Source organism: Fringilla coelebs, assembly GCF_963513975.1.
Source record: "Fringilla coelebs genome assembly, chromosome: 1".
NCBI lineage: Eukaryota > Metazoa > Chordata > Aves > Passeriformes > Fringillidae > Fringilla > Fringilla coelebs.
Window position 1 is genome coordinate 111,322,815 of NC_140028.1, and position 25,487 is coordinate 111,348,301.

Here is a 25,487-nt window from a genome sequence, read left to right on the forward strand (position 1 = left end):
CATTTTCAAGTTAATTTTGATAAGTGACAGTTAATTTTGATCAAGTAATAAAACTTGCTTCTGAATTTTTATATTAATTCTGATGTTGAATGTTCTGAACACAGAGTTCAAGATGCAGTAAATACATGAGGAATGCATTGTTTTCACCTCTGCCCTAACATAGAGCAATATTCTGCAATAACCTATCATGGGTTTTGTGTTGGAATGGGGCTGATATATGTTACACTTCCTAGAAATATTATGCAGAGGTTTTCAAAACATTCTGTTTTAACGTTACTGAAGTATCCAAGAGTTTCACAACATCTAATTGCATGGAACATCTTGGCTCAAAACTCATCTAAACAGAACTTTATGGGCAGGGTTATAATGTCATCTGGGAAAAAAAATCGTTACCCTTTTTTAACCTGTTGACAATGATTTCATCCATTTTTTTGTCTCCTTGTGAAAATGGTAAAAAGCAAGGAGGTTTTTTGTTCCCATACTGTATTCCTGATACTTGCTTCTGGGTCTCACCTCTTTAGTATGCACTTCAAGGTCTTTCCCTGAGGATTTTTAGTCTGTTCATGCAATGAAAGTGAAACATGGAAAGTTTTCCTTCTCCTGATTTTTGTCTGCAGCTGCCAGAGTGTTTTGTCCTAGGAACATCTCATTCAAATTGTTGTGGTTGCTACATCTGACTTCTATTGTACATGCAGAAGCTTTGTCCCTGGATATACAGCCTTCACAACAACAGTTACTGTGTATGCCTGAATGATTCTGACTATATTCACTGCTCTCAGAAGACATAAGTGTGAAAGAACATGCTGCACTTTAGGGACAGCAGTGAAGGACTTCAAGGACTCCTAAAATTGCTTATGCTCTTAAGGTTCTCATGAAATCATATCCTGAGCCTTGTTGCAGAAACATCCCTGCCTAGTTAAATGTGGACTTGATGTCATGATTATATGTTACTGTCTGTCAGTGGCAGCTCTGACTTAATAGCTTGATGTCCCTCCACCTTGACTCACAGTCTTTTTTTCTACCTTGATAGTTCACAGGTCTGCTGGTTAACTTTCTGGCTTTTCTGTAGCTGTGTTAAACCATTATTATCTGGTTTAAAATCTAGTGCCTTTTTCATGCCTGAATTTCACAGGTGTGGCACAAAGAACAGCCACCAAGATGGACCTTGGATATAGTGATTATTAAAATGTTTTTCTTTACATATTAGGGGTTTTTGCCGTGGTGGTGTTGTTGGTAACTCTTAACAAAGAAGGATCGATTCTTGCCATAATCACTCATGTACAGCACCCAATATTCTCATATTGCAGGCTATTAAATTAATGAAATGGGAAAGGAAATGTTTATTATAGCTCAGTTCTGTCATGGATAGAAATGAGACAGATGTAAACCTGCTACTTTTCTCTGACATTTTGACACAGAAAGTTCTATTTGATTGTGTCATCCTTGACTGTTTCTTTTGCTTTTTGTTGTTTCAGGTTATTACCCATAAACTTGAAATTTAGTAACCAAATATAGAATTTGCTCTGAAAACTTAGTGGTGTTGATGGTGGAACAAACCATCCTATGTACTCATGAGCTTTGTGTAGACTACTGCTGATGCTGAGGAAAATGCAGAAAGCATCCAATAAAAAGGGGATAGTGAAAATGATAAAAGGGTATCTGTAGTTACTTCACTTAAGCATCCATCCTGTGTTAGCTGTAAAGTGTTTATAGAGCATTATAGTGAAACAGTTTTATTTTTAAAATTGGAACTTTGCCATAAATTTGATATGCTGACCTCTTTATCAGTTATGAATACCTGATGCTTCTTTTCACTTCTCCTTTTTTGCCTGTTCTTAGTATTTCTATACCAACTGAAAGGGCTGAATGAGTTGTGAGAAGTAACATGGTGTTTTTATGCAATGAGGTTTATGTAAGACCTTAGAAGAGTGAACCCTTTGTTGCTTATATTTAGATTTCAACATATTGGGAACTTTGAATTTCTTTGCTAGAACAGTACTGCAAAAGTATTTTATGCATAGACAAGAGGGTAGAATCTGAGCTGCCTTTCCAATAGTTTACCTTTTTTTTTTTTTCTGTTACAGTGTAAGAGTCTCTTAAATTGGAGCTAGCTTGAATTGCTGGGTGCTGCTGCATTGTCAGCTGAAAGACCCTGAAAATCCCAATGCCATTCCTCTTGGTGCTGGGCAGAAACACTACCAAATTCTCTGCATTAATTTCTTTTTCTTTCCTTACTTACTTCTGAATGGCTGAAATTAATTCTAAGAGTCAGGAGAGGTGGGGGGTTAGGGTTTTTCAGAGATCAACTTCATTCTAAGAAGATTTAAGGGTAAAAGATAAAGCTTGAAGTAGTTTACCAGTGACTTCACTCAATGTTTCAGCTTTTAAAGTTTTTGAGTTTGCTCCCTAGCTAAAGTCTTGGTAGTTTGCAATATGGTCTGCAGAAGTTCAATTAAAAATACTAAATACATTTGTTTCCTGAGAGGAAGACAAACAGATGGCAGCTCTGTTGCTTGTGCATTCAGTTACTTTGCCATAATCCTTCCTTTGCAAGTTACTGTGTATTTGTTGTATAACCTGAGCACTGGCTTCCTTACTGATGTAATTTTAAAGTCCAAATAACTCTTTGTGACAGGAAAATCTGTTCTCCACACTCCTGTCACTGCTACATGGTTTTTGGTCTGTACTGGGAGTTTTGATTACCATACTAACTTCAAAATTCTTAGTGAAAAGCTGATTTTATATTCAACACTTTAGAAAGGTTTTTGCATGTGCTGTATTGGTGGGTCAGAAATTTTTGACAGGTGATCATGTAGCAAATGGCATTGTATTTGTTTACTCTGCTTTGGTGGAGTTCTGGTACCTTTTTGCAGCCTGTTTGCAAACCCCAGGTTTTTTCGTTTGGTGTTCTGCCGCACAGACTTTCCATGGGTCATGACAGCTGGGTCTGCAGTGCTGGTGTATGTGGAGAGATGCCTCCATTGAATAATTTCAAGCTTAGTACATCTCATAAGCCATGCAATCCTATAATTCTAATGTAGGTAAATTGAAAGATTGAAAAGGGAGCGAATGAGCTCCATTTCTGTACGTTTATTATCTCCTGGATAGCTTCTGCTGAATATTTTTATGTGGTAAAGCTTCCATTTTTTAAATCCAGACTACAAGCCAGAAATCAAATAGACCGTTCAGCTGTTTTAGTGCATACCTCATTGTTAGAATATATGTTTTCAATTCTTCAGCAGCATCTAAGTTTTCACAAACTTTTTGTATGTCAAATTTGTGACTGGCTGTAGATCCATTAATTGTCTTGCAGGGATTCAACTCTCACCAGGCTGAATAGGGTTAATGGAGCTGACAGAAAGCTCCAAAACTGGTGGTACAACCAATTTGCCACATTCTTCATTTGGTTTGATCTGAGTAGTGGAGGGGAATGGGTGGGTCAGGCTCACTGTACCTCTGCCTCTACTTGATTCTCAGTTCTTTCAAAAGTTACCCTCAGGCAATTCAAGCAGTGCTGACAGTAAGATCTTGATTAAATTAACATTCAGGCAGCTAAGGACAAGCAGTATTATCCTGGGCTACATTTAACACAATGTTTATTCACTCATTAAATGTCAAAATATAGTAATAATTATTTATTTTTATCCTTTCTTATGCTGGCAGGCATAAGGGTCTCAGAACACTTGCTCCAACCAGCCAATGTGTTAGATCCTGCCTGGTGGCTTGGCCCCTGCACGTGGTGGTTGCAGCTCCGCTTAGTCAGATGTTTGTGCATGTGTCCCTTTTGTTTGCATTATTTATTACGGTATTTAATCATCAACATAGGCTACTGATGGTCCCCACTAATCTCCTAGTCTGACACTAATCACCTTGACTTTCACTAAGGTCATTCAGTGGGTGTCTCCAGGGCTTTCCCTTACCTTCTGCTCTCCTTCCCTAGATGTGTTAGAAGAAGTGTGGAAGTGTGTGTGGAGGTCTGTCAGCAGAGAGACTGACTTTGAATTCCTGGCAGGCCAGCAGCCCCCCACCCCCCCTGCTAGCCTCTGATTTTTCCAGCCTCTGTTATTCCAGATGTTTTCAGATGGATGTGAAGAATGTAACTAACCCCAAATTGAAGATGCAAGGAATCACCCTATGCAATGCTTTGCCCTACTGCTGGTTATTGATTATTTCAGCGTGGACGTGCACAGTGGTTTATGTTACTGCATAGTCACAAATACATAGGTTAAATTCCACTGGTTATGTGCCTTGGCAATTTGACGTGTAACGCCTGTAAGTACATTTGGTAAAAAATTACAAAAACTTGGGCTGTCAGTTGCCCAATTTGCCCATTTATTTGCCACTTTCTGAAATAGCGAGCAGCTGAGGCCAGTGGACCTCCTAACCCCTCAAAATACAAGATTCTGCTCTTGACTTTTTACAAAAGACAGGTGGGAGCAGAGTGTAAGGGAGGTGGTGGGTGATGAGAGCAGTGTGGGGTCTGCCTCTTCTGGCAATGGATAGCTCACTTACAAAGTGGAACTACTGCTGGAATCTTTTGTTTTCTTTCATAACTCATCTCCATTGCTGGTGTGTGCACTGTTTTGAAAGGTCCATTGCTTCATTTTTGACATTATGTAGCACTTACAGCTTTATATCACAGAAATAAAAATGATAGACTATGTAAGCAATGGACGTTCCTGTATGCATTTAGAAGACACATTTAGCACTGATGTACAAAAGAAATGATACAACTATAGCCTTCCGAAGTTATCAGAAAAAATATTAAAATAGGTTAAATAAATGTTTGTTCTCCATGTGTGGAAAACATCTAGCAATGTGGTAAATCTTTTCTGGAAGGAGGCAAACAGAGGATTAAGTCTTGACTATAGGTAACTAAATATTTTCTTCCTAATATAGTATTTCTAGAAAATGCTCACTTTTTTTTGCCTGAAAGCCTTCACCACTTACTCTTTTAGTTCAGCAAGTACAACAGGACAGAATTGCAAACATAGTTTTAATTTTAAAAGCTTCAGCTTGCTCACTGTATTTGTCAAACTATACATGCATGCAATGCCTCTTCTGGATCAAAATCTAAGTATTTGTAAACAGTTCTTCTAAGTAACAAAAGAAGGGGTCGGCAACTTTACCATTCTGATACATTTTCCTAAATTATTTCCTTACGTATCCAGGTGCCTCCCTAGGACTAGGAAATAAAATTCTGGGACTATGATCTGTAGATGTCACTTCTATTTCATTGTGGCCATATCCCTGTACTGTTTTCTTGTTGACGTGTTGCAGCTTTACATTTCTGTGAATAAATAAATAAGATCTTTAAAGTATTTTCTTCACTGAGTTAGTGGTTTTTCTGAGAAGAAACAGTACACAGAGTTTCAGTTTAGGGGAAATAGTGACTGGTTTTGTTTCTGACCCAAGAGTTAAGAATGAAAATGCCTAGTTGAGCATGTAACTAGCAGAAAGCTTGACTCAGAAGAGTGATGACCTAGCTGTTGTTTAATAATTTACCAGAGTAATTCATAGCACTGGACACAATTAGCGTTATTGTTAAACTCGGATTTCACGATTACTTGTGGGTGAAATTACTTTTGGCTTGTCCCAGCTTTAACTTCTTAAAGATCTTACTTTTAAGTAAATGCACATTTTAATGTGGAAGCAGAATACTTGAATTCCTATTTTCCTATAAAGTGCTAAGTTCCTTTATTTCTTAGATTGCATGAGCACATGGCATGGAAGGACATACAACCACTTGTTCCCAGCTCCTCAATTAAAATTATGATAACAATTCCCATGGTCCCTCCTTATAATTCCAGTGATCTGGTGGGTCAGGAAGGTTATTTACAGAACAGACAGATATCAGCATAGAGGAGTAAATAATACTGAATAGCAGTGGGCCTGGGTGATTGGATGATTAATCTGTTCTGTTCAGATATGGTTTGGGGCTTTTTTTTTTTTAAATGTCCTCTCACAGGTTTCTGTGAATCTGAAAAATGCTGCTTGCCATTGCATTGTGCATTCCCAGAAAATCTTCCATGTCTTATCATAAACTTAAGGAGCTATGCAGCTGTAGTAGGTCAGCCCCTTAGAATGTGTGGAGAAGATCATTTGGGTAAAGAACTTGTGGGCCCAGTCTTTAATTTATTACTGACATGTTGTGCACACTGAAAAACTGGACATTAGTAACCTTATAGTCTTTCAGCATTAGTTGTTGTATAACTAATACTCTCAGTGTGCAGTCCTGAAAATTCTGTATGTAACTAACTGGAAAGCAGTTCAGTGTAGAAAAAGAGTGCTAGAGATTTGGTGACTGACATCCTCTTCCCTGTGAGGAATGGTCCTGCAGCTTTGCACTGGTAGTCTAAGCCACTTCAAAACCAGGTGAGAGATGGAAAAATAAGATTCTGCCTTAAAAACAAGGGGTAAATTAGCACCCAGGAAGAGCTGTACCAAATTGCTGTATCCTTTGCGGCACTGGACTAAGCAATGCTGCCAGTTGAGTCATTCCCCCTGCTCTCATGGTCAAGCTGACAGTACCAAGATAGTAACTGACAGCTGGAAAAGCAGCTTCTGTAGAGGGAATTGTTGGTTTGTTTTCCTCTGGGACTTTAAGTTCATAATTAAGGTCCTAGGCTTTTGCTTGGTAGGATAAACCTTATTTTTCACTTTTTAAATTTAGAGTAATAATCAGGTTAGGCCGGTGAAGGCAGAGCTTATTGCTTTTTTGGAAATAATAGGTTCATGCAAGGTTATGCAGGCAGACTTCCAAAGGAACTTGAGAGGAGGGTGGCAGCTCCAGTGATTGTTACATATCCTGCCAAGCTTGTTGGGTTGATATGAGGGTTCATGTCTCCAGATCAGTATGCTGTGATAGGAGGACACAGTGGAAAAACTGCTCACCCTTTGAAGAATGCCCCTGTTTGTGATGCCACTTTAGAAAGAGTCAGGAAAAAAATGAATTCCTTCCCACTGCAAATATAGTGTTCTTCACACCTTGTGATTAACATGGGCTCTCTTATGAAGAGCAGCAAAAGAAATGTCTTCAAAGCATCAGTGCCAAAAATTACCGTGCTGCTCAAGATATTTTTATTCTCTATTGCTGTTGTAGGTTCGGATGGTTATTCAGCTGGCTTCCTGCCTGGTGTCCCACATCACTGCTACACCTTAAAGAGGCTGAGGACAAAATGCTAAAATGTAAGTCTTTGGTTTTTAATAAGTTTCACAGATATAACTAGATTTTTTATAAATTAACATTAAATATAATGAGAGAAGGTTCTCAGTATGTCTTTTACACTGTGGTGAAATTAATGGGTTTAAAATTACATTTTCATTTTTCACTTATGTAGATATTTGATTAGAAGATATCTCCTTTGAAAGGAGCTCCTATTTGAAACAGTGGTTTCAGTAGAGTGTAGACAATATTTTGTCAGGTGTCTTTAGCAATACAATTTTTTCCCTTTTTTTCTCCAGGTATCGCAAGCATATACAATAAACGATACGTGTATATATCTAATGGAAATAAAATATGGACACTGACGTTCTCTCCAGACCATTCAAATAAAACTCCACTTGTTCTCCTGCATGGGTTTGGAGGAGGTGTTGGACTGTGGGCTCTCAACTTTGAAGATCTCTGTGAGAACAGAACCGTTCATGCTTTCGACCTCTTGGGATTTGGACGTAGCAGTAGGCCACACTTTGACACTGATGCTCGAGAAGCAGAAAATCAGTTTGTGGAATCCATAGAAGAATGGAGAAAGGAGGTGGGGCTAGAAAAAATGATTTTGCTTGGACACAACCTAGGGGGATTCCTGGCTGCTGCTTACTCCCTAAAATATCCATCAAGGTATGTGAAAATAAAGGAATAAAGGGATTCCTTCTCTTTGACTATTGATTTTAATATAGATTTTCTTTCATCAGGCTCTTTATAGATAATCTTTATGGAGATGACCATGATGATTTAAAGAAATTATAAAGAATTCTATGACCAAATTGTGTGGCTTGTTTCCAGGTGAAGGAAATAGGTAGATATGGTAAACATTATTTTCTGTATACTTTTCTGTACCTCTTCAGTTCAGTACCCCTTGCTATATTATAAGGGGAAATAGCAGTGAATATATTTATGGGGGAATGTTTGTCTCAAAGATGGTTTTGTGAAGGGAACATAGGCCTGTTTCTGCCAAACTTCCCACTCTTATGGATAGCATTGAAACTTCTGAATATAATTCCCCTAGGTAATTTATGCCTATATCCTAGCAGTCAACCTGGCGCCAGCAGAATGATGTAAAAATTTTTTTAGTGACACTTTGATTTAAATTGTCTGTATGCCACTTCATGTTTCTTTGTAAGACAACCCATCTGCAGTAGGTCTCTAATAGTATTTCATCAGCGTTTTCTGCACCATGTTTTGTCCAACAGTTAATACATTTTTTTCCCCTTAAAGTAGTAATTTCTTTTATACATCTGGTTTTAAGTCCAGTTATATATCCCCGGCTGAGCTAGGATCTTACCAACCAAGGCAATTCTGTATCAAAAAAAGGCAATGCTTTTGTTGGGATACACTTAGTGGTCTCCTATGAAAAACTGAATGTAAGCTTAACTCTCCACACCAACTAGCAAATTCTATATTTTACTAAAGATATCTTGTTCTTTTCTATTTGTGTCAAGTTTCACTGTTTCTTTGTTTCTCACTTGGATGTATTTTAAGTAATTTCATGCATCATTTTTCTCCTAAAACACTTTGCTGTTTTCTTTCTAAATGGACAATTAGCACAAGTGGCTGGAAATGGTGTGTTAAAGTAGATATGTTTCTAAATCCAGAATTGCAATAAAGATATAAACCTATTAGCCTTTTAGTTATAAACCAGCTTCTAGCTAACTGTAGTTAGCTTTTTGTAGGGATCACTTATCATTTCCTTACCTCTTTTTCCAAAGTAGCTGTAAATGGCACTGTCCTATCCCTATGGGATGGGATATTGGTTTTGCCCACTGCTGATTTACATCAAAAGTGATGCTTTATTTTTATGCCTCACTGTGCTTAACTTAGGGTTAATTAATTTGGAGGTGTTTCAGTTTGTGCTCTCACGTTACTAATGTTTCTCTGAAATTAAACTAAGACCACCAAAATAACAAATTGACTGTTAGGGTCCTAAAAGAGCATTGAATCAAGTGATAAATATAGCACAGCTTTCAGTCAGGTTATCTAACAATTCATTAGAGGCTTAAGGGATTCTGGATACATATTGTTAGGAAAGTACATCTGTTTCTCCAAGCATAGATGATCCGTTAATTTGCTACACTGTACCAGAGTCCCTGGAAAATCCGAGGCTACTAATCCAAAAAGATTCCTGTTTAGCATAATGCTAACTTGAAGTGGGCCATGATTTCCAAGTAGTGAAATTTCTGGACCTTTACTTTGGAAGTGAATCTCATGGTCAACTTCCCATTATCCTGGGTTATGTTTTAGGCTTGTTTACCAAAAGGAGAAGTGCCAAACAGGAAGGAAAGTATTAAGAAAGGAAACATGAAGTAAAGGTTACTCCATTTGTATTAATTTGTCTGCCATATTGTACTTAAAGCCATAGTTTGTGCACGGTGTGTGTGGCTGTCCTGAATGGCTCCTCATGGCTTGCTCTGCTGTGCCTCTGATCTCTCCTGCTTGGTTTGTACAGTTAGATTCTACCCTGCCCTCTCTTACTGTTGCTGTTTGCTGCAGGGTTTGAGTATGCTCATAGCTGAGCTGACAACCAAGAAATGTCTTTGTGAGGTTAATCCTTTCCAACCCTTCATTCCAAGCACAGGGTTTTGGTTTCCCAACTGATCATAACCCAGAAATAACTCTTGGGATCAATTCTGGCATCATTTTAGGCCGTATGAACTCTTCTATGTTAATATATAATCTCATGGCTTTAACAGGGAAGGAACTAATGAAGGAAAAAGTAAAGATAAAAAGGTAAAAAGCTAAAGACGAAAATATAAAAACCATAGACAGATTTAGGTTACATAAGACTTTTAGGATCTAGTCCAACTGTTCACCCAGCATTTCCAAGTGCACCAGTAACCCATGTCCTTAAGCACTACAGTCACACATCTAAATACCTCCAAAGATGGGTACTCAATCACTGCCTTGGGCATAGCATTATAAAATGTTATAGGTGGGAAGGGACCTAAAGGATTATCTGGTTCCAACCCCCCTGCCATGGGCAAGGGCACATCCCACTAGACCAGATAGAACAAGACAGCCTGTTCCAATGCTTGACACCCTTTCAGTGAAGAAATTTTTCCTAATATCCAATCTAAACCTCCTTGAAGCTGTTTCCTCATGTCCTATTGCTTGCTGCTTGGGACAAGAGAGCAGCCCCCATCTTGCTTCAGCCTCCTGGCAGGTAGCTGTAGAGAACCATAATGAGGAAGCTGAAATGGAAAATCATCTTAAAATGGAAAGCTATAGTTAAGAGTCACTTTTTCCCAGAAATCACCACTATCTAGGACATGTAAGAGTAGGTGTTATTATGGGATTAAATGGAAAAGGGACAATTAAAGGAAAAGGGACAATTCTAATCTACCAGGATGAATTAGAATTTTGCTTGAGGGGTACCCACAGCATGAGATGATCAATACTTGCATGTGCTGGAGATTCCTACAATGCTTTCTGTACTGATATTCCTTTGAGTAATTTTACAAATTGCCTCTGTGATGTTTTTTTTCATGACCTAAAATCAATAATTTTGGAAGACTACTGCTAGTTTTACTCTGCCTTTTTCAGTTCAAATTTTACTTTGATTATTTTTCAGTTAAATTGTGTCTCTTCTTTGAACCGAGATCTTAGACTTCTAGAAACTTCACTTTAATGAAACAGATGCAATTATCCTCTTTTTTGTCAAATTAAACTGCTCCTGCAAATAATATTGACTGAGCATTTAGATTAGGCCATTTTTAAAAATAGAAACAAGACTGTCCTTTCTCTCAAATATTTGTGACGGTGGGTATCTGTAATGTACTGAGTTTCTCTTTGTGACACATGCTTCCATGTTTCTGGTTCATACATATGATTAGGTGCAATTCACTCTCTAATTAGGAAATGAAATCAAAATGGTTGATGAATCAGAAACTAGGTAATAAGCCTCTGTGATAGAAGGTACTAAAGTAGGCTGTGTGTATGTATCTGTGAAACAGATAGCACGTTCTCATCATGCTCAGTTAAAGAAAAGCTACTGTACTTTAAACCGATGAATCTTTTTTGCCAACAGGGTCAAGCATCTTATCTTAGTGGAGCCATGGGGTTTTCCAGAGAGGCCTGACAATGCTGAACACGAAAGACCAATTCCAATCTGGATCAAAGCACTAGGAGCTATATTGAGTCCATTTAATCCATTAGCTGGGCTAAGAATAGCAGGACCCTTTGGTGAGTTTTAGCTACTCTTAAATTCCATTTCTATTTTGGTTAAACATAAACATGGAGCAGACAACGCACTATGATAAGTTTTTTTGCAAGTCTGTATCAGCCACCAAGGAAATTGTTGGAGGAGGAAGTGGGAGAGGTTGAAAAAGGTTTGAATTTTTTAGTAAAGAAGGCAAACTCTTGCTATTAGAAGTACTAGTACAACAGTCTACAGCAAGCTACGGTATGATCTGTACAGGCTTCAGTTACAGTGAGTTGGATTATGCTGGTGTCTGTTGGGGAACCCTGACAAAGAGGTGTGAATGCAAAAGGGTTTTTTCTGGTCACAGTCCATTTAGATTCCCTTCTAATTCCAGTTTGATGAGCAAATGGGATTTCCAGGTTCCCTTAACATTAGAAGGCAGTCTGTCATAAATGCAAGAATCTTTGGCCTGAGTTTAGAGAAGTTGAAACTGGGTTTTTTGCATTAGCTATTTTCTTACTGCTCTAGGAGATCTTGTGGACCTCATTGGTGGCTTGCATTATGGTGGCAGTTCATATTTCCATTTCTTCAGCAGCACTGATGGAATGGTAGATAAACTGTCTATACCCTAATACTAGGGCTAGGTAGTGCTGACCAAAAAACCGGTTTTAGTTCATCTGGGGAATGGGGAGAAGAGTGTAATGTAATCTAAAAATCATAATGGCTATTCCTTCTAGAGGAGAAAGAGGTTATCTGTCTGTTACTCTCTGTGCTACTGAATTATCTTCTGGAGAGTCTTGGAAAAATATATCCTTAAGATCCCTCACAAATATAATTAACTAACCTCCTCATCATTTTTGGTATTCAGTCTGAAGATAAACTCGTGAGATTTCTAGGCATTGTTTACATTTAAACCACATCTGTTTCCTAAATCTATTTCTATAGAATATATATTTCAATATGCTGCATATGCTGATTTGTTTGTTTCTTTTCAATAATGTGACAAAATTCATTTTTCAGACAAGCAACATGTTTTGTACAAACAGATTTTTTTAAAAGTAAAGTGCTAATTTGGTTAACAAAACAACCTGGAAAATATTGAGTGATATGCACTGATTTAATGTGTTCTATCCAATAACAAGAGCATGCATAAATCAATCCACGTGGGAAAATTCAAAGCTGAAATTGTCTTCCTTAGCAATAAGTGAAGTCAAACTATGCTGCAGAAGCAGACTCTGTCCTGGCGAGGTGCCCCCACACCTAGCCTCGCTTATAGGTTGCCGTGGAAGGCAGTGCCTTTAAAAATTTTTCATCTGTTTCTCACTGCACTGGTAAAAAAAATTTCCATCACCAACTTAAATTCTGGACAGGTGAAATATAGTTCTTAGAGAAGGGTAGGTCTAAACACTGTGCTGCTAGTAGACATCAGACCTAACCTGATGAAGGCACTGAAGTGATCCCCGGGTTCCTTCCACGTGCAGACGTGTTTAAGCTGATGGCAGACCTGGTTGTTTGAACTTCACTCTAAAGCCAATCGCTCTGATTCAAAGGTGTAAGTTCAAATGTGAGCCAGGTTCATTGGGGTATCACATGGATATTTAATCACTCCCACAGGCAAATACTTAAAACTGGAAAAGAGACAGAATCCAGAGATATTTTTTTCTTTGAGTGGTTTCCAGGTAGTTGATTTGCATCTTTTCCTTCACTTGACTGGAACAGACACCCAGGAGTTTCACAGTTCGGTGGGGGTTTGGTGCTTAGGTTGGATTTCTGAATTCCATTCCTAGAGCTGGATGCCTGAAAATTCCTCACGACAATAGAAATGTCATTGTGACCACACCCTTTTTGTGGAAATCTGTGTCTTCAGTGTTAGAATTTCTTACAGTATTTTCATAAGCGCTGTGGAAAACATCACCCAGACAATTAAGAATTTCTTCAATAAATATTACAATAATGATTTACAGTCTGATTTCATTCCAAAATTTTTTCCAAGTTGCGTTGAATCTTTGTTTCATTCTCCCCTTTAAATTCCCAGGGGAAAAATGTTTTGGAATCGGACCCACAGACAAAGCACTTCTTACCAAAACAGAAAGTGAATTCTAAAATTTGGTAACACTTCATGCCATGGCCTCTGTGCTGATAGCAGGGCAAGGCACAGAATTAGTCTCTTTTTTCCAAGTACTCTTATTCCAAGCCAGCTGTGTTCACTTGTGTTCAAAAAACCCAAACACACAGAGAAAGAAGTCCAGCAATTGTACTTTACGTAGGGAAAACAGAGCAAAGCCAATTGCCAGATTTTTGCAAAATCTTCATTGCTTTGGGAGTTAAATCACTGTTTCATAAGGGAATTATTTTCTCTTGCACTGTATTCATTTTCTAAATCAGTTTAAAGCATGCATAAGGGCGTGTTGCAATAATCTCCAGGTTACGAAAGCATAGATCACTGTGACAAGGTCTACATAAATAATACCAGGCCTTTGCCCAGGACTGGGTGGGAAGAAGTGACATCATCATAATTGCACAGGTTAACAGCAGCATGAAGTTCCTACTGTCTGGGAAAGGGGAAGCATAGCCATGGACAGTCACACTCAGTCAGCTCAGTGTCCACATGGAGAGCGGTGATGAGCGTGGTTCCTCACAGATCACTGTTGTGATCGGCTGTTACGCACCTTTGTCAGCAACACAAACAGTGGGATCGAGTGCATCCTCAGCAAGTCTGCTGATGGCACCAAGCTGTAGGGGAGGGATGCTGGCCAGAGGGACATGGACAAGCTTGAGAGGTGGGCCCATGCCAACCTTGTGAAGTTCAGCAAGGCCGAGTGCAAGGTTCTGAACCTAGGTCAGGGCAATCCTGACCATCTCTGAACAGAGAACAGATGGAGAGCAGCCCTGAGGAGAAAGACCTGGGATGCTGGTTGATGAGAAGCCCAAAATGATCCAGCAATGTGTACTTGCAGCCCAGAAAGCCAGCTGCATCCTGGGCTGCATCAAAAGCAGTGTGGCCAGCAGATTGAGGGAGGTGATTCTTTCCCTCTCCTCTGCTCTCATGAGACCCCATGTGGAATACTGCATCCAACTCTGGGGTGCCAGTATAAGAATGGTGGAGACATTCCCCTTGGAGATAGTCAGATCAGAGGCTGGAGCACCTCTCCTTTGAAGATAAGCTGAAAGAGTTGGAATTCAGAAGATAAGGCTTTGGGGACATCTTGTAGGAGCCTTCCAATACCTACAGGGGGCCTAAAAGAGAGACGGAGAGCAACTTTTGAAAAGGATCTGTAATGATGAGACAGGGGTAATGACTTCAAACCGGAAAGTTTGAAGATACAAAAAGATCAGATGTTAGGGATGACTAATACTCTTAAACTAAGATTAGCCTCGTGGTGAGGCTCTTGTCCCAAAGATCCATCAGGTCAATGTAGTAGAGGCTTCTTCCTTAGAGAAATTATTCAGAAAAGACTCTTAAGTTTAGAAGGCCTGAACTGGCCCCTGAAAAGACCCACTTCTCTACTGGCTTGTTAGGAGAGCACAAAGACAATGGTTTTCAGCATTAAGTCACTTCATTTATACCAGTAGTTGTGCCTTGTGTTAAGATTTTTACACCTCATTTTCATCATAGACTTCTGTTCTTTCAACCACGCACTAGTTAGATGAACTAGCTTCAGAAGCAGACTGTTCTGTAAGAGTAGAAGACAGACTTAAGCAAGGAAACACCCCAGCTTTTTCAATAGTGCCTTCTGATCCTGAAAGGTGTAGTGCATTTAACCTACCCAGTGCTGCCAGAGCAAGGAGAACGTATTGGTATCATGCAAGACTAAACTGGTGACAGAATGACACTGCTTAGCCCTTTTGCTGGTCCCAGTTGTAGGTTTCTTTATTGCTGTAGTGACCCTACTCAAACATTTGCCATATGTATTCGGTGGGGGGAGCAGCATAAAATTTTTTACTGTATTTATATTTAATTCCTGTTAAGTGTAATTCCATTGTGTTTCCCTAAGACATGCAAGTGGTAAAACCAAATATAGATTTGGAAGCCACGAGTTTCAAGGGGATGTGTTCTCAGGGCTCTAAAGAAAAGCATTAAGCAATCTGATAAAGTAGTTTATACACATTCCCCCTCTAACAGTGTTTCCTGTTTTAATAGGATTAAGCCTTGTTCAACGATTAAGACCAGATTTCAAGCGAAAATATTCATCAATGTTTGATGATAACACTGTGGCTGAATATATCTATCACTGCAATGTGCAGTCACCCAGGTGAGTATGAATTTCCCAGTGTGTTTTGAAGTCTATTGTTCATTTACTCAGTGCCTGCTACTCCCTCCAATGGCCATGGCAGCAGTGTGCATGCTGGTTTGGTTTTTTTTTTTGTGTTATTTATTATATTGAAGAAAATGTACCATTGCACTTTTTCTGAATTCTGATACTGATAAATGTAAAAAAGTATCCTAATTCTATATTTATTCTCAATTTATGTTAATTCTGTGAGAGTTTGAGCATTTCACCTAAGTAATTGTTGGAAAATTTTAATGTGTAAAGAATTTTTTTTAAAACTTTAAAAATAAGTCATTTCATTCTTTGAAGTGCTACCACTCAGTCATGCAAAAACCTGGGCTCTTCCTGTTGAAAATTATATGTAAACCTTGGAAACTTACTTTTCTTAATTATAAAAAATCCCAACCTTGTGCTACCCAGAGGCACAGATACTCCATTTTAGATGAAAAGCAGGTCCAATGGCAATTGAAATTGTTTTTACCCTTTTGAATGCCTTGAAGTGGTGAAACAGCTTTCAAGAACATGACGATTCCGTATGGATGGGCAAAAAGGCCAATGCTGCAACGGATTTCACAAATGGATCAAGACATTCCTATCACAGTGGTCTATGGAGCACGTTCATGTATAGATGGCAATTCTGGCAGCACTATCCAGTCTCTGAGACCAAATTCCTATGTGAAGACAATAGTAAGTTTGACTTCTAAAGCAGTTGTTTGCTTTTTGTGTGGATTTGTTTAAGTCATATCTATGCGGCCAGGTTGGATGGGACCCTGAGCAGCCTGGTCTGTGTGGAGGTGTCCCTGCCCTTGGCAGGGGGGTTGGAACTAGATGAGCTTTAAGGTCCTTTCTAACCCAAACTATTCTATGACTCTCTTTTTTGATACCAGCTGTGGAAATGGTATCACTTTTGATTTAGAGCCTGAGGTAATAAGTTCTGTTTTCTGTAATAGAGAGAGAAAACAAATGTTACATCAGAGGAAACCTAGACAAAATTGTTGAGTCCCCAGGCTAAGAACAAAACTTGCTGTAACGCTAGTAGAAGCCATGGTGATTCTTTATTTTGTTCTACAACATGCTAATAGAAGTAGGTGTTGTGGTCACTGTGTTTCAAACCACACCAGTCCTACTATTTCCATGTATATATAAGATAGTGGAGAGGCTCTCATAAACTTTCTTCATCTGTATAATGCATTTGTTCCTCTGATAAGAGAGCAGTTCTTACCTGGTGCTTAGGTTCGTGTGAGCATCTTTCTTTAAATCATTAAAAAATTAGTGTTGTCTTACTACCTAAGATGTTTTTGTTTAGAGGTATGCTATTGTCATTTAAAATGTGCTTACTTACAGCTTGAGGTGAATGTGCACACTGCATTTTTTGTCGTTGATTTCTATAAAAACAAACTAATTCAAAAGTATTCTTCACACATTTTCACATCAGTCAGCTGTGATAATTGAATATGCATACATGTTAAAATGCTGTGAGGTGATAAAATGTTTGAACACACCAGCTGTGATGTTACTGATGTCTGGAACGATCTGGACGGAAATGTACAGCATGTAATGTTGATCGTATACTATAACAAGTCACCCAAATAAAATTGTATAACATGATGCAGCTGAATTTAGAACTGGAACTCAGGGAAAAGACATTGTTATCCAATTGTTTTAAGTGTGTTAAAGAGCACAGATATATTTCATAAATGTTGGCATCCAGACTGAAATTGTTGCCTAACTGCTTAACCAGAGAGAAGAAGTTGTAACAGAAAGTCACTGTACAATATATTGCTGGGATAAGCTTATACCATTCAGGGAGATTCTTTCCACTCTGGTCAGGGACTTTTAGAAGGAACTGTGGAAAATGGTATTATATTCCAAGCTAAAATTTTGCCAAGCCACATACAGATTCTAAAAGGTAAATTGGAGTGGTAAAATTGCAGGCATGCTTAAAAATTGGAGGGCAAAGGCTCTAGTTGAGACCAAGATGTGGACTGGCAGTGCCATGCTTGGTAAAATGCACAGAGATTCTGTGGTTTTGTTACATGCCTTTATTCCCAACTAATTTTTACTTTGAGTTTCTGGGAGTTTTTAACACAATAACATAGCTATACTTGTAGGAGATTTGGTTAGAGACTTAGAGAGGGTGTTTTAAGGAGGGGAGGGGAAAATAGGTGTTTTTTAAAGATTAGTCTTGGACTGACTGTAAAATAGAAAACAGGTCAAGTACGTTTACTGTATGCTGTGGTGACAGTTTACTTCGTAGCATTTTTACAGAGAATAACAAATTCTAGAAGTAGGCTGTTTGAGTGGAGAGTGAAGGGAATCAAGATGCATCAGAAGTTTGATATGCAAGGTGTATATGTCTACTAAATTTGTTGTGCAGTGACTTGTTCATGCTTCAGTGGTGGGGGTTTTTTTTCAACAAGGTGAGCAGCTGAATAAGCAGTAATTTTACTTTCTTTACCTGTGTATGAAAGTTTATTTACAAGGAAAGAATATTTTGGTATTCCTTACGTTTAGAGTGTTTTTTAGGTTGTGTCTTTGGTAATGTGTAAAAGCCAGGTTCTTCAACTGTCCCAGTATTTATTTATTACATATAAAAAAATTTGTTTATATGTAATAAAACATGTGTTTACATTTGTTTATTACGTGATATTGACGTGCTTCTTCACCTTTATCCTCCAGGCTATCCTCGGTGCGGGTCATTACGTGTACGCTGATCAACCTGAAGACTTCAACGAGAAAGTGAAAGACATCTGTGACTCTGTGGACTGAATGTCCTCTCTTCTTTAGAAAGTCATACCGTAGATAGCATTTAATGGCAATACTCCCTAGGAAATCACTAAAGAATGCAGAGCTAATGGAACAGGCTCTGCTTGCACACTGTTTCTTCTAAGAAGCCATTTGCACACTTAAACCACTGAGTGCCTATTTTTGGGGGGAATGAAGAGGTTTGAAGCTAACTTTGTACAGCCTTTTTTTTTTTTAATTGTCCTGTCAGATACAAAATTACATGTAACTTTTGAAACTGGAATTTTCTTCAAAATTTAATTGAACTTTGCACATGTTGAACTCTCTAAAAATACTGAATTTTCCAACATGGAGAACTGTATCAATAGAGATACAATGTAAAAAATGCAATTTGGTTTCTTTATGAACGTTGGTACTTTTTAGCTGATGTTTCATAGCAAGAATATGAAACTGCATATGTGTTTTATTTTTGGAACCCACAACTCCATATACAATATTTTAAGAGGGTTTGTATTTTAATTGGAGTAGTAACAGCTTATGAAACTGATTTTGGGAAAGGGATGGGGCCAAAATAATGAGCAATGTCTGTCACTGAAATATGTTTGTTAGTTTATAAGAAATTGAGGCTCAGTATTGGGAAATCCATCTTCTGTTGGATTTTATGTACATTTATCTCAAGGCATCCTTTTCCATCTGTGCAACTTTTACGGAAGACTCAGTTTGTAAGAGTCGATGATGTCACCAGCACTCATGCTTCCATAAATATTTTGATGTGCAGATTTCTGTGATTTAAAATACAGAAGATGGCTTGTTAGTTACTCCACCTATTTGTAACACTTTACTGCAAGATTTGTTACTAGTCTAAGTGTCGCTGTAGGACACGAAAGAACGCACACACGCACCGTTTTCTAGGTGAGAAGGAAAAGAGGGCGTTTATTCTCTGACTTCATAATTTATAGTTTTACAAAGGTAACAGTGGATTGGAGGATGACAGTGCCACCTCTCCACAGACACTGGTTTAACCAACAGTCCGTCAACCGTGTCTGTTTTTCACAAGAATGTAAATTATGAGTTGTTTACAAGAAAGTGTGTAAGAAAGTTCTTTACAAGAATGTCAATATCAGAAGGCTTTTCTAGAAATCTCAAAAACCCAGGGTGACATCTAAGTCTAACAGTTGTGGGTAAGCTGATAAGATTTTGGTTAGGGCTAGGAGATATCCACCTGGATAGTGAGCCTATTTCCCTTTTTCTTTCAGTAGAGAGCCTAGTCCATATTTTTGTGAATTTAAGCTGAAGGAGAGGCAGAGGCAGAATATTGATGTTCTCTAATTGGGAACTACAACAGCTTAATGTATTTTATTAAACATTGAGCCTCCTTATAGGAAGGATTATTATTGGAATGAACAATACCACTGTAATGAATTATAATTACATGTTTTGGAGATTCTTTATATATTTTAATTGAGTATTTCAATATCAGAGATAGTCCACTCTCTGCTACTTTTTGAATTATAGTTCCATGTTAGTACTTCACATGCCTAGTAAATTATATTAAGAAAAATACTTTGTCACTTTCAAGCCAAATAATGTGGTGGTTTGTTTTTTATCAAGTTTACATAAAACTATTGATCTGGTTTTGAATATTCAATTGACTACTGAAGAGTTCTTGATACTTTTATACAAAGAGAATTTGAATTAATGATAGCACCGTCTTAAAGCTTGAATTATGTGCATTTTTTTATCAAATAAGGAATCGCTGCACATATTTATGATGTGGAAGGCAAAGATACCTAAAATATTCAGGAGATAATGTGATTATGTTCCCCAGCAGAACATAGTCTCTCTTCCTGAAGGAGATATTTATCGATACGGTGCTATGTAAACATCAAACAGTTTTTGTGACTGCCTTGACTGGTAGCACTTCATATCTAGCAAGATAAATATTTTAATTAAAAATAACTATTGCATTAAATTACTTTTGCAATTCGCAGATGCCAAAACTGTAAAACAAAAATTTGGATTATTTGCTAAAATCTCGAAAATGGAAAATCAGAATTATCAATTATCAATTCCATTTTTTAATATAAGCCATAAGTTATCAGTCTTGCCACCATTTAGGTGGATGCCTTCAGCATGTTAGTTATTTTTCACCCTTTTCAGTGTCTTATTTTGTATTTATCAACTTAAACAGCTGTTTTAGTTGTGCATACAAACCTAATGCAAAAATAAATTTTGAGTCTCCTCCAAATAATAAAAGGTGAAAAAAATTATTGGAATTTTCAGATAGCACTTACTGATGGGAATTGTAGATTCCACATCAAAAGTTGGAAGTAGGGATAAAAATTGCACACTGGATGTGAATATTGTTTTAAATATACCTTGCTTTTTCAGCTTATTGTACTAATAAGACTTATTGCTTATGTTTTGCACAATAAAAAAAAACTTTAATGTTATATTTTATTAATGTTAAAACATTATATTGCTTTTTTAAAAAAATTATGTGCAATTAAGCCCTGGAAATCAAGAGTTATTAGTAAGTTGAGGTAAATGATCCAAAATACATTAAAAATACATTAATGCTTATTTTCAAATGTCTCAATGTTCTTAGGTTTCCTTGTATTTAACTGAAGCTAGTGAGTGTTTGTCAACAAGCAGCTGCAAGCTGAGAATGTTGTTTGTATGTATAAGGAAAAGGATTCTGTGTTATCTTCCAGGAAGTATTAGATGCTACTTTGAAGGTCAAGATGGAATTCTGAATGTCCTACTGTGTGCAACATAATCTGATCAAATTACTTTAATAAATGTCATAGGAGGTGCTGAACAGAAAATGGATGGCTGAAAAGACTTGGGAGCTAGACCTTTTGTGAGTAATTAGTGCCTGGAAATAATCTCAGTTTCTCCAGAAGTTCTGTTTCAGTGCAGTGACCAGTTGCTTAAATGTACTGTGTGAGCACTGAATGCTGATGATGCTGTTTTTATTACAGCACTATAAAATACGACAAGAATAACAGGCATAGAGGCACCCAAAGATCTATCCCATTCTAACACCAAAATGAAGACAGCTGTGTACCAGAAGCTAGAGCATAAGATAAAGAATCCAAAATATTAATAAAAATCCAAGATAAACTGCCTAAATCTCCAGGACACACTCTCCCTGAAGTTGTTGTGATAAAATTTATTTAAAGTAACTTAGTAATATTTTGTTTGCCATGGCTGAGTTCATCTTGTTACTTATTGAACCCTGACAGATTAGATTTTAGTTCTGAAAAATGATTTTTTGGAGAACTTGTTGATAAGAGTCTATAATAAAATATTTGCAACCATCACAAGGAAGTCCCTGTTTGTATCTGATTGTGAAATGGAAATGGAAAATGTGAATTCGTATGTGTTGATCTTGGAAAAATGGGTCCAAGCAAGAGACATGTCATCATCTTGTTTCCCTTGGATTAAACCAATGCTGGCCTTTCTTTTTAAAACTTAGCTTTTTATGGTTGCTGCAACTGTTTGTGCTGAACTGGTGTGCCAGTCTCTGCCTGAAATGCTTTCTGTGGTCCTTGTGGTTCCTCAAATTCCCTGCCCTTCCAGATCACAGTTACTCAGCTTTTTCAGTGGGATGAAAACAAGACTAAATACAATAAAAACATTTGGAATAATGTATGGGCGGACATTTTCAGGAGTGCCTGTTTTGTTAGCATTCATTAAAACGTGAACCTGCAGAATCTTAAGGCTCTCAGTCAAGTGCTTTCAAATGGGTAATTTCTTGGGGCTTCTTGGCATGTCTGTAATTTTGTTGGGTTCTTTTGGCCCTTTGACCATCCCGCAGTCTTTGAGCATGGCAGCACAGCCTTGGTGCCTTGAAGCCTTCATCGAGGGATCTATGTTTTGCAGGGAACACAAGTGGAACTTGTGAAAGGATGAGGCACTACAGGAGCTGAAGAGAGACACATTTTAGTGGGACTGGTAAGATCAGAACAGGACACAGGTGTGTGCAGCAAATGCTTTCTGGTGTTAGTGGCAGCAGGTGGAAATGGATGGAGCCTTTAGGTTTGCAGGCACCAACCTTTCAGGTTGGGCAGACCAGTGTGGAGAGCAGAGGCACGTGGCTGGAATGACACCTACAGCACAAGGAGCAGTAAGAGCTAGAAAAAAGTGAGGCAGCTGGAAAGAGCAAAATTCAGCTGAAGAGCTTTGGGGTGGGAACATTCAAGAGCCAGTCGGCTCTGGAGGAGGATAAGGGAAATGGTGGGGGAAAGGTTTGGGGTGTCTAGTGTGCAGTAACACAGCTTACCAAGGAAAGCAGCTGACCTGCAGTGCCAGCTGGAGGGAAGTCTGGTTGGAAAGCTTGGATCTACATATGTGGGGCACTTTAAAGTTTTGGTATCCCTCCTTTGACTAAAGCTTGTCCTTGGAATGCAAGTGCTTTTTCTCAAGCTGGACACCATTCCTTCAGACTCATACTTGGACAGGAACCTTAAAAGAATTACCTCTTCATGCAGCACTCAAGAAATCATGAGAAACTGAATTTTGCAAATCAGAAGTGAGCTGTGATAGGGCAAAGCATGTGATAGGGGGTCACTGGACTGCCTGAGGTAAGACGAAAAATCAAGATGTACAACAAGACTTATCACTAAAGATCATAAATTCATCTTTTACAAGAGGAGTGGCTCTGTTCCAGTTTGCCTCGTCGCTTTTGATCACAGGGATATCCTACATTAAGGTTCGGGTGTGGGTAGTAGAATGTAGAAGTATAAAATATGGAAATATTTGCCACATATACTTTAAAAATAAGAAGCACAAGTAGCAGGAATGTACTGAAGACATTTTTAGATATGTACATAATTTGCATTAGTGATTAGCAGCAAGATGAAAGCAGTGACAACACCACAAGTTAGGTGTTTGCTTGCATTTTATGCTTCGCTTGCAGAACTCGCAAACTGAAACTGTTAGTTTTGGGAAGCGGGGCAGGGCTGTAAAATGGAGTGTGACCCCAAATGCATGCTAAGGAGTAGATGTGCTTTGAAATTGAACTATTGCAAAAGCAGGATCTCCATATATTTACAGGTCTATTTCTGCACTCTCGAATTCACCTACTTGATGTGTAAATGACTGGAGCTGTGAATGGAGCGAGGTGCGGCTGTCACTTCCTTTGTAGTGTTGTGATAGTTAAATGCTTGCCTGATACCCACCTGCCTTTCTGCTTTGACTTTATTTAAGGATTCTCACACTCACTCAGAGCTCAAACCTAAAATGGAGGCTAAAGAGCTCAATCCATGCAAATCCCCCAGCTAGAGACCCCCTCTGAAAAGGAGATTATTACTCATGTCTACCCAAGGTTCGCGTTCTTGGTGCCTGCCAGGAGTGAGATCGCTTGTCCTGCTGGACACTGAACCCTTGTATTCAGTCATGTGCCGTGGCCAGTTCTGCCTCATGAGTAACCCTAGTAGATGCTTTGGTGAGTACAGAGTTGAGGAAAATAACATGCGAGCACAGTGGAAGGAAGACTGGTAGTGGGGTCATGTGTGGGGGAAGAAAGACCAGCACATGGTGATTCCTGAGAGTGGTGGGATGGGGAGCCCCATCCAGCACTTGACCCTGGTTTGTTTCCCAGTTTGCAAGGCCTGAGCACCATGCTGCTGTTGGATTTACTTGCTGCACAACCCCAGCTCACAATTTATTTCCCCGTGTCCAGCTCCCTGAGCTGCAGGATGAAGCCTTTGAGCCCCTTAAACACCTCTGTACAAGCATTCCACCAGCAGTGAGCCTGCTCACAGCTGAAGCCACTGTAGCAGTTTCTGCAAAGGAACTTGGCAGAGCAACGGTGGGTGCAGGTAAGGCACAGAGAAAAGTGAGAAGCCAGCTGGCTCATCCCCTGGCACTGACTCTTTCTTAGCTTTCAGCCCCTCCCTGTGCTCAGCAAGAGGCATGGCCAAGCAGGAGGTTCCCCGTCAGGAACGCATCTTCCTGGCCAAAAGTTGTAGAATCACAGAATGGGTTGGGTTGTAATGAACTTCTAAAATTTCCTAACCCTGAAAGCTGCATCCAACCTGAATTACCTTCATGGAGATCTCCCGTGCTTCATGCCAATGGATAACTCTTCTTCACGGGCAGGACTGGGCTGCACTGGGAGTTTGTGCATCACCCTGACGCAGCTTCTAGGCTGTGTGACACCTGTCATATTCCTGACAGCAAAGCCTGCCTGAGCACATTAGTTAGGGCCATGCTTTGTTCACGCAAAACAAGAATTCAGGTGTGTCACGGGCAGTTGTCATCAAAATGATGCATAAACTATTTTGGTGGTTTTTTGAATACAGGCAGATTTCAGCAGCAGTTTGGGGACAGCAGCTGCTAAGCACACAGTAGTGTTTGCCTGTTGTAGAATGGCTATAGATTTGTTTTATGAGGGTTCTACAAATAGTTTTTGCTAAAATGCTGGAGGGTTAGTGAGAAAATGAATGCATTTATTTTTATCCCAGCAATATCTGGAAACAGATGAAAATCCAGCCAGGTGAGTGAATCCAACCTCTCAAGTCACATCTTTAATTGATAGGCAAATTATTACAACAGTATTTCCCCCGGCTCCTTCAGTGCAAGCCAGCTCCCAGCAGGGGCTGCGCATCCCTACCGCCCCAGTATCTCCATGCCTGCGCTGTTGGCCTCGTGGAGCAGGGATGGCAGGAGCAGGGAGGGAGCGGGACGCTTTCCCCCATCGTCTGGGAAGCTGAGGCTCTCTTCTCCTTTGCTCCATCAGTTCTCCGCAGACCCCACTAGAGGGGACACGGCGCTCCCAAACCGCCCCGGCACTTCCTCCGGGCTCCGGCTTCTGCACGGCGCTGCTTTTAAAGAAAGAGCCGCGCTGCAATTTCTTCTTCCACGCTTGATAGATGGATACCTAAAGGCATGGGGCAAGGCTGAAATAGGCATTCCAGCCGTTTGATTCACGCCTGTCATATGGGAAAGGGCAGGTTGTGGAAGGGGTGAGTGTGGTGCCATCCCGTTAATGTAGATGCCTGTAGTACCGCATCTTTGTTTTATTTATTCTAATGCCTTTTCACAAGGCAGAAATTAAATCCACAAAGAAAGACTAGACGTTGGAAAGAGGAGGGGGAGCACAAATGAA

General features: G+C 39.1%; 1 protein-coding gene across 1 annotated transcript in view; it reads left to right on the forward strand.

Annotated features, from left to right (window-relative positions):
* Window positions 1-21,966, forward strand: part of ABHD5 (abhydrolase domain containing 5, lysophosphatidic acid acyltransferase) — a 28,777-nt gene extending 6,811 nt beyond the window's left edge. The window contains exons 2-7 of the mRNA XM_084204289.1: window positions 7,103-7,188; window positions 7,465-7,837; window positions 11,241-11,395; window positions 15,496-15,607; window positions 16,126-16,312; window positions 18,305-21,966. Coding sequence (XP_084060415.1) covers window positions 7,103-7,188; window positions 7,465-7,837; window positions 11,241-11,395; window positions 15,496-15,607; window positions 16,126-16,312; window positions 18,305-18,394 — 1,003 coding nt within the window. The 3' untranslated portion in view covers window positions 18,395-21,966. The remainder of the gene's footprint in view (window positions 1-7,102; window positions 7,189-7,464; window positions 7,838-11,240; window positions 11,396-15,495; window positions 15,608-16,125; window positions 16,313-18,304) is intronic.
* The last annotated feature ends 3,521 nt before the right edge of the window (window positions 21,967-25,487 follow it).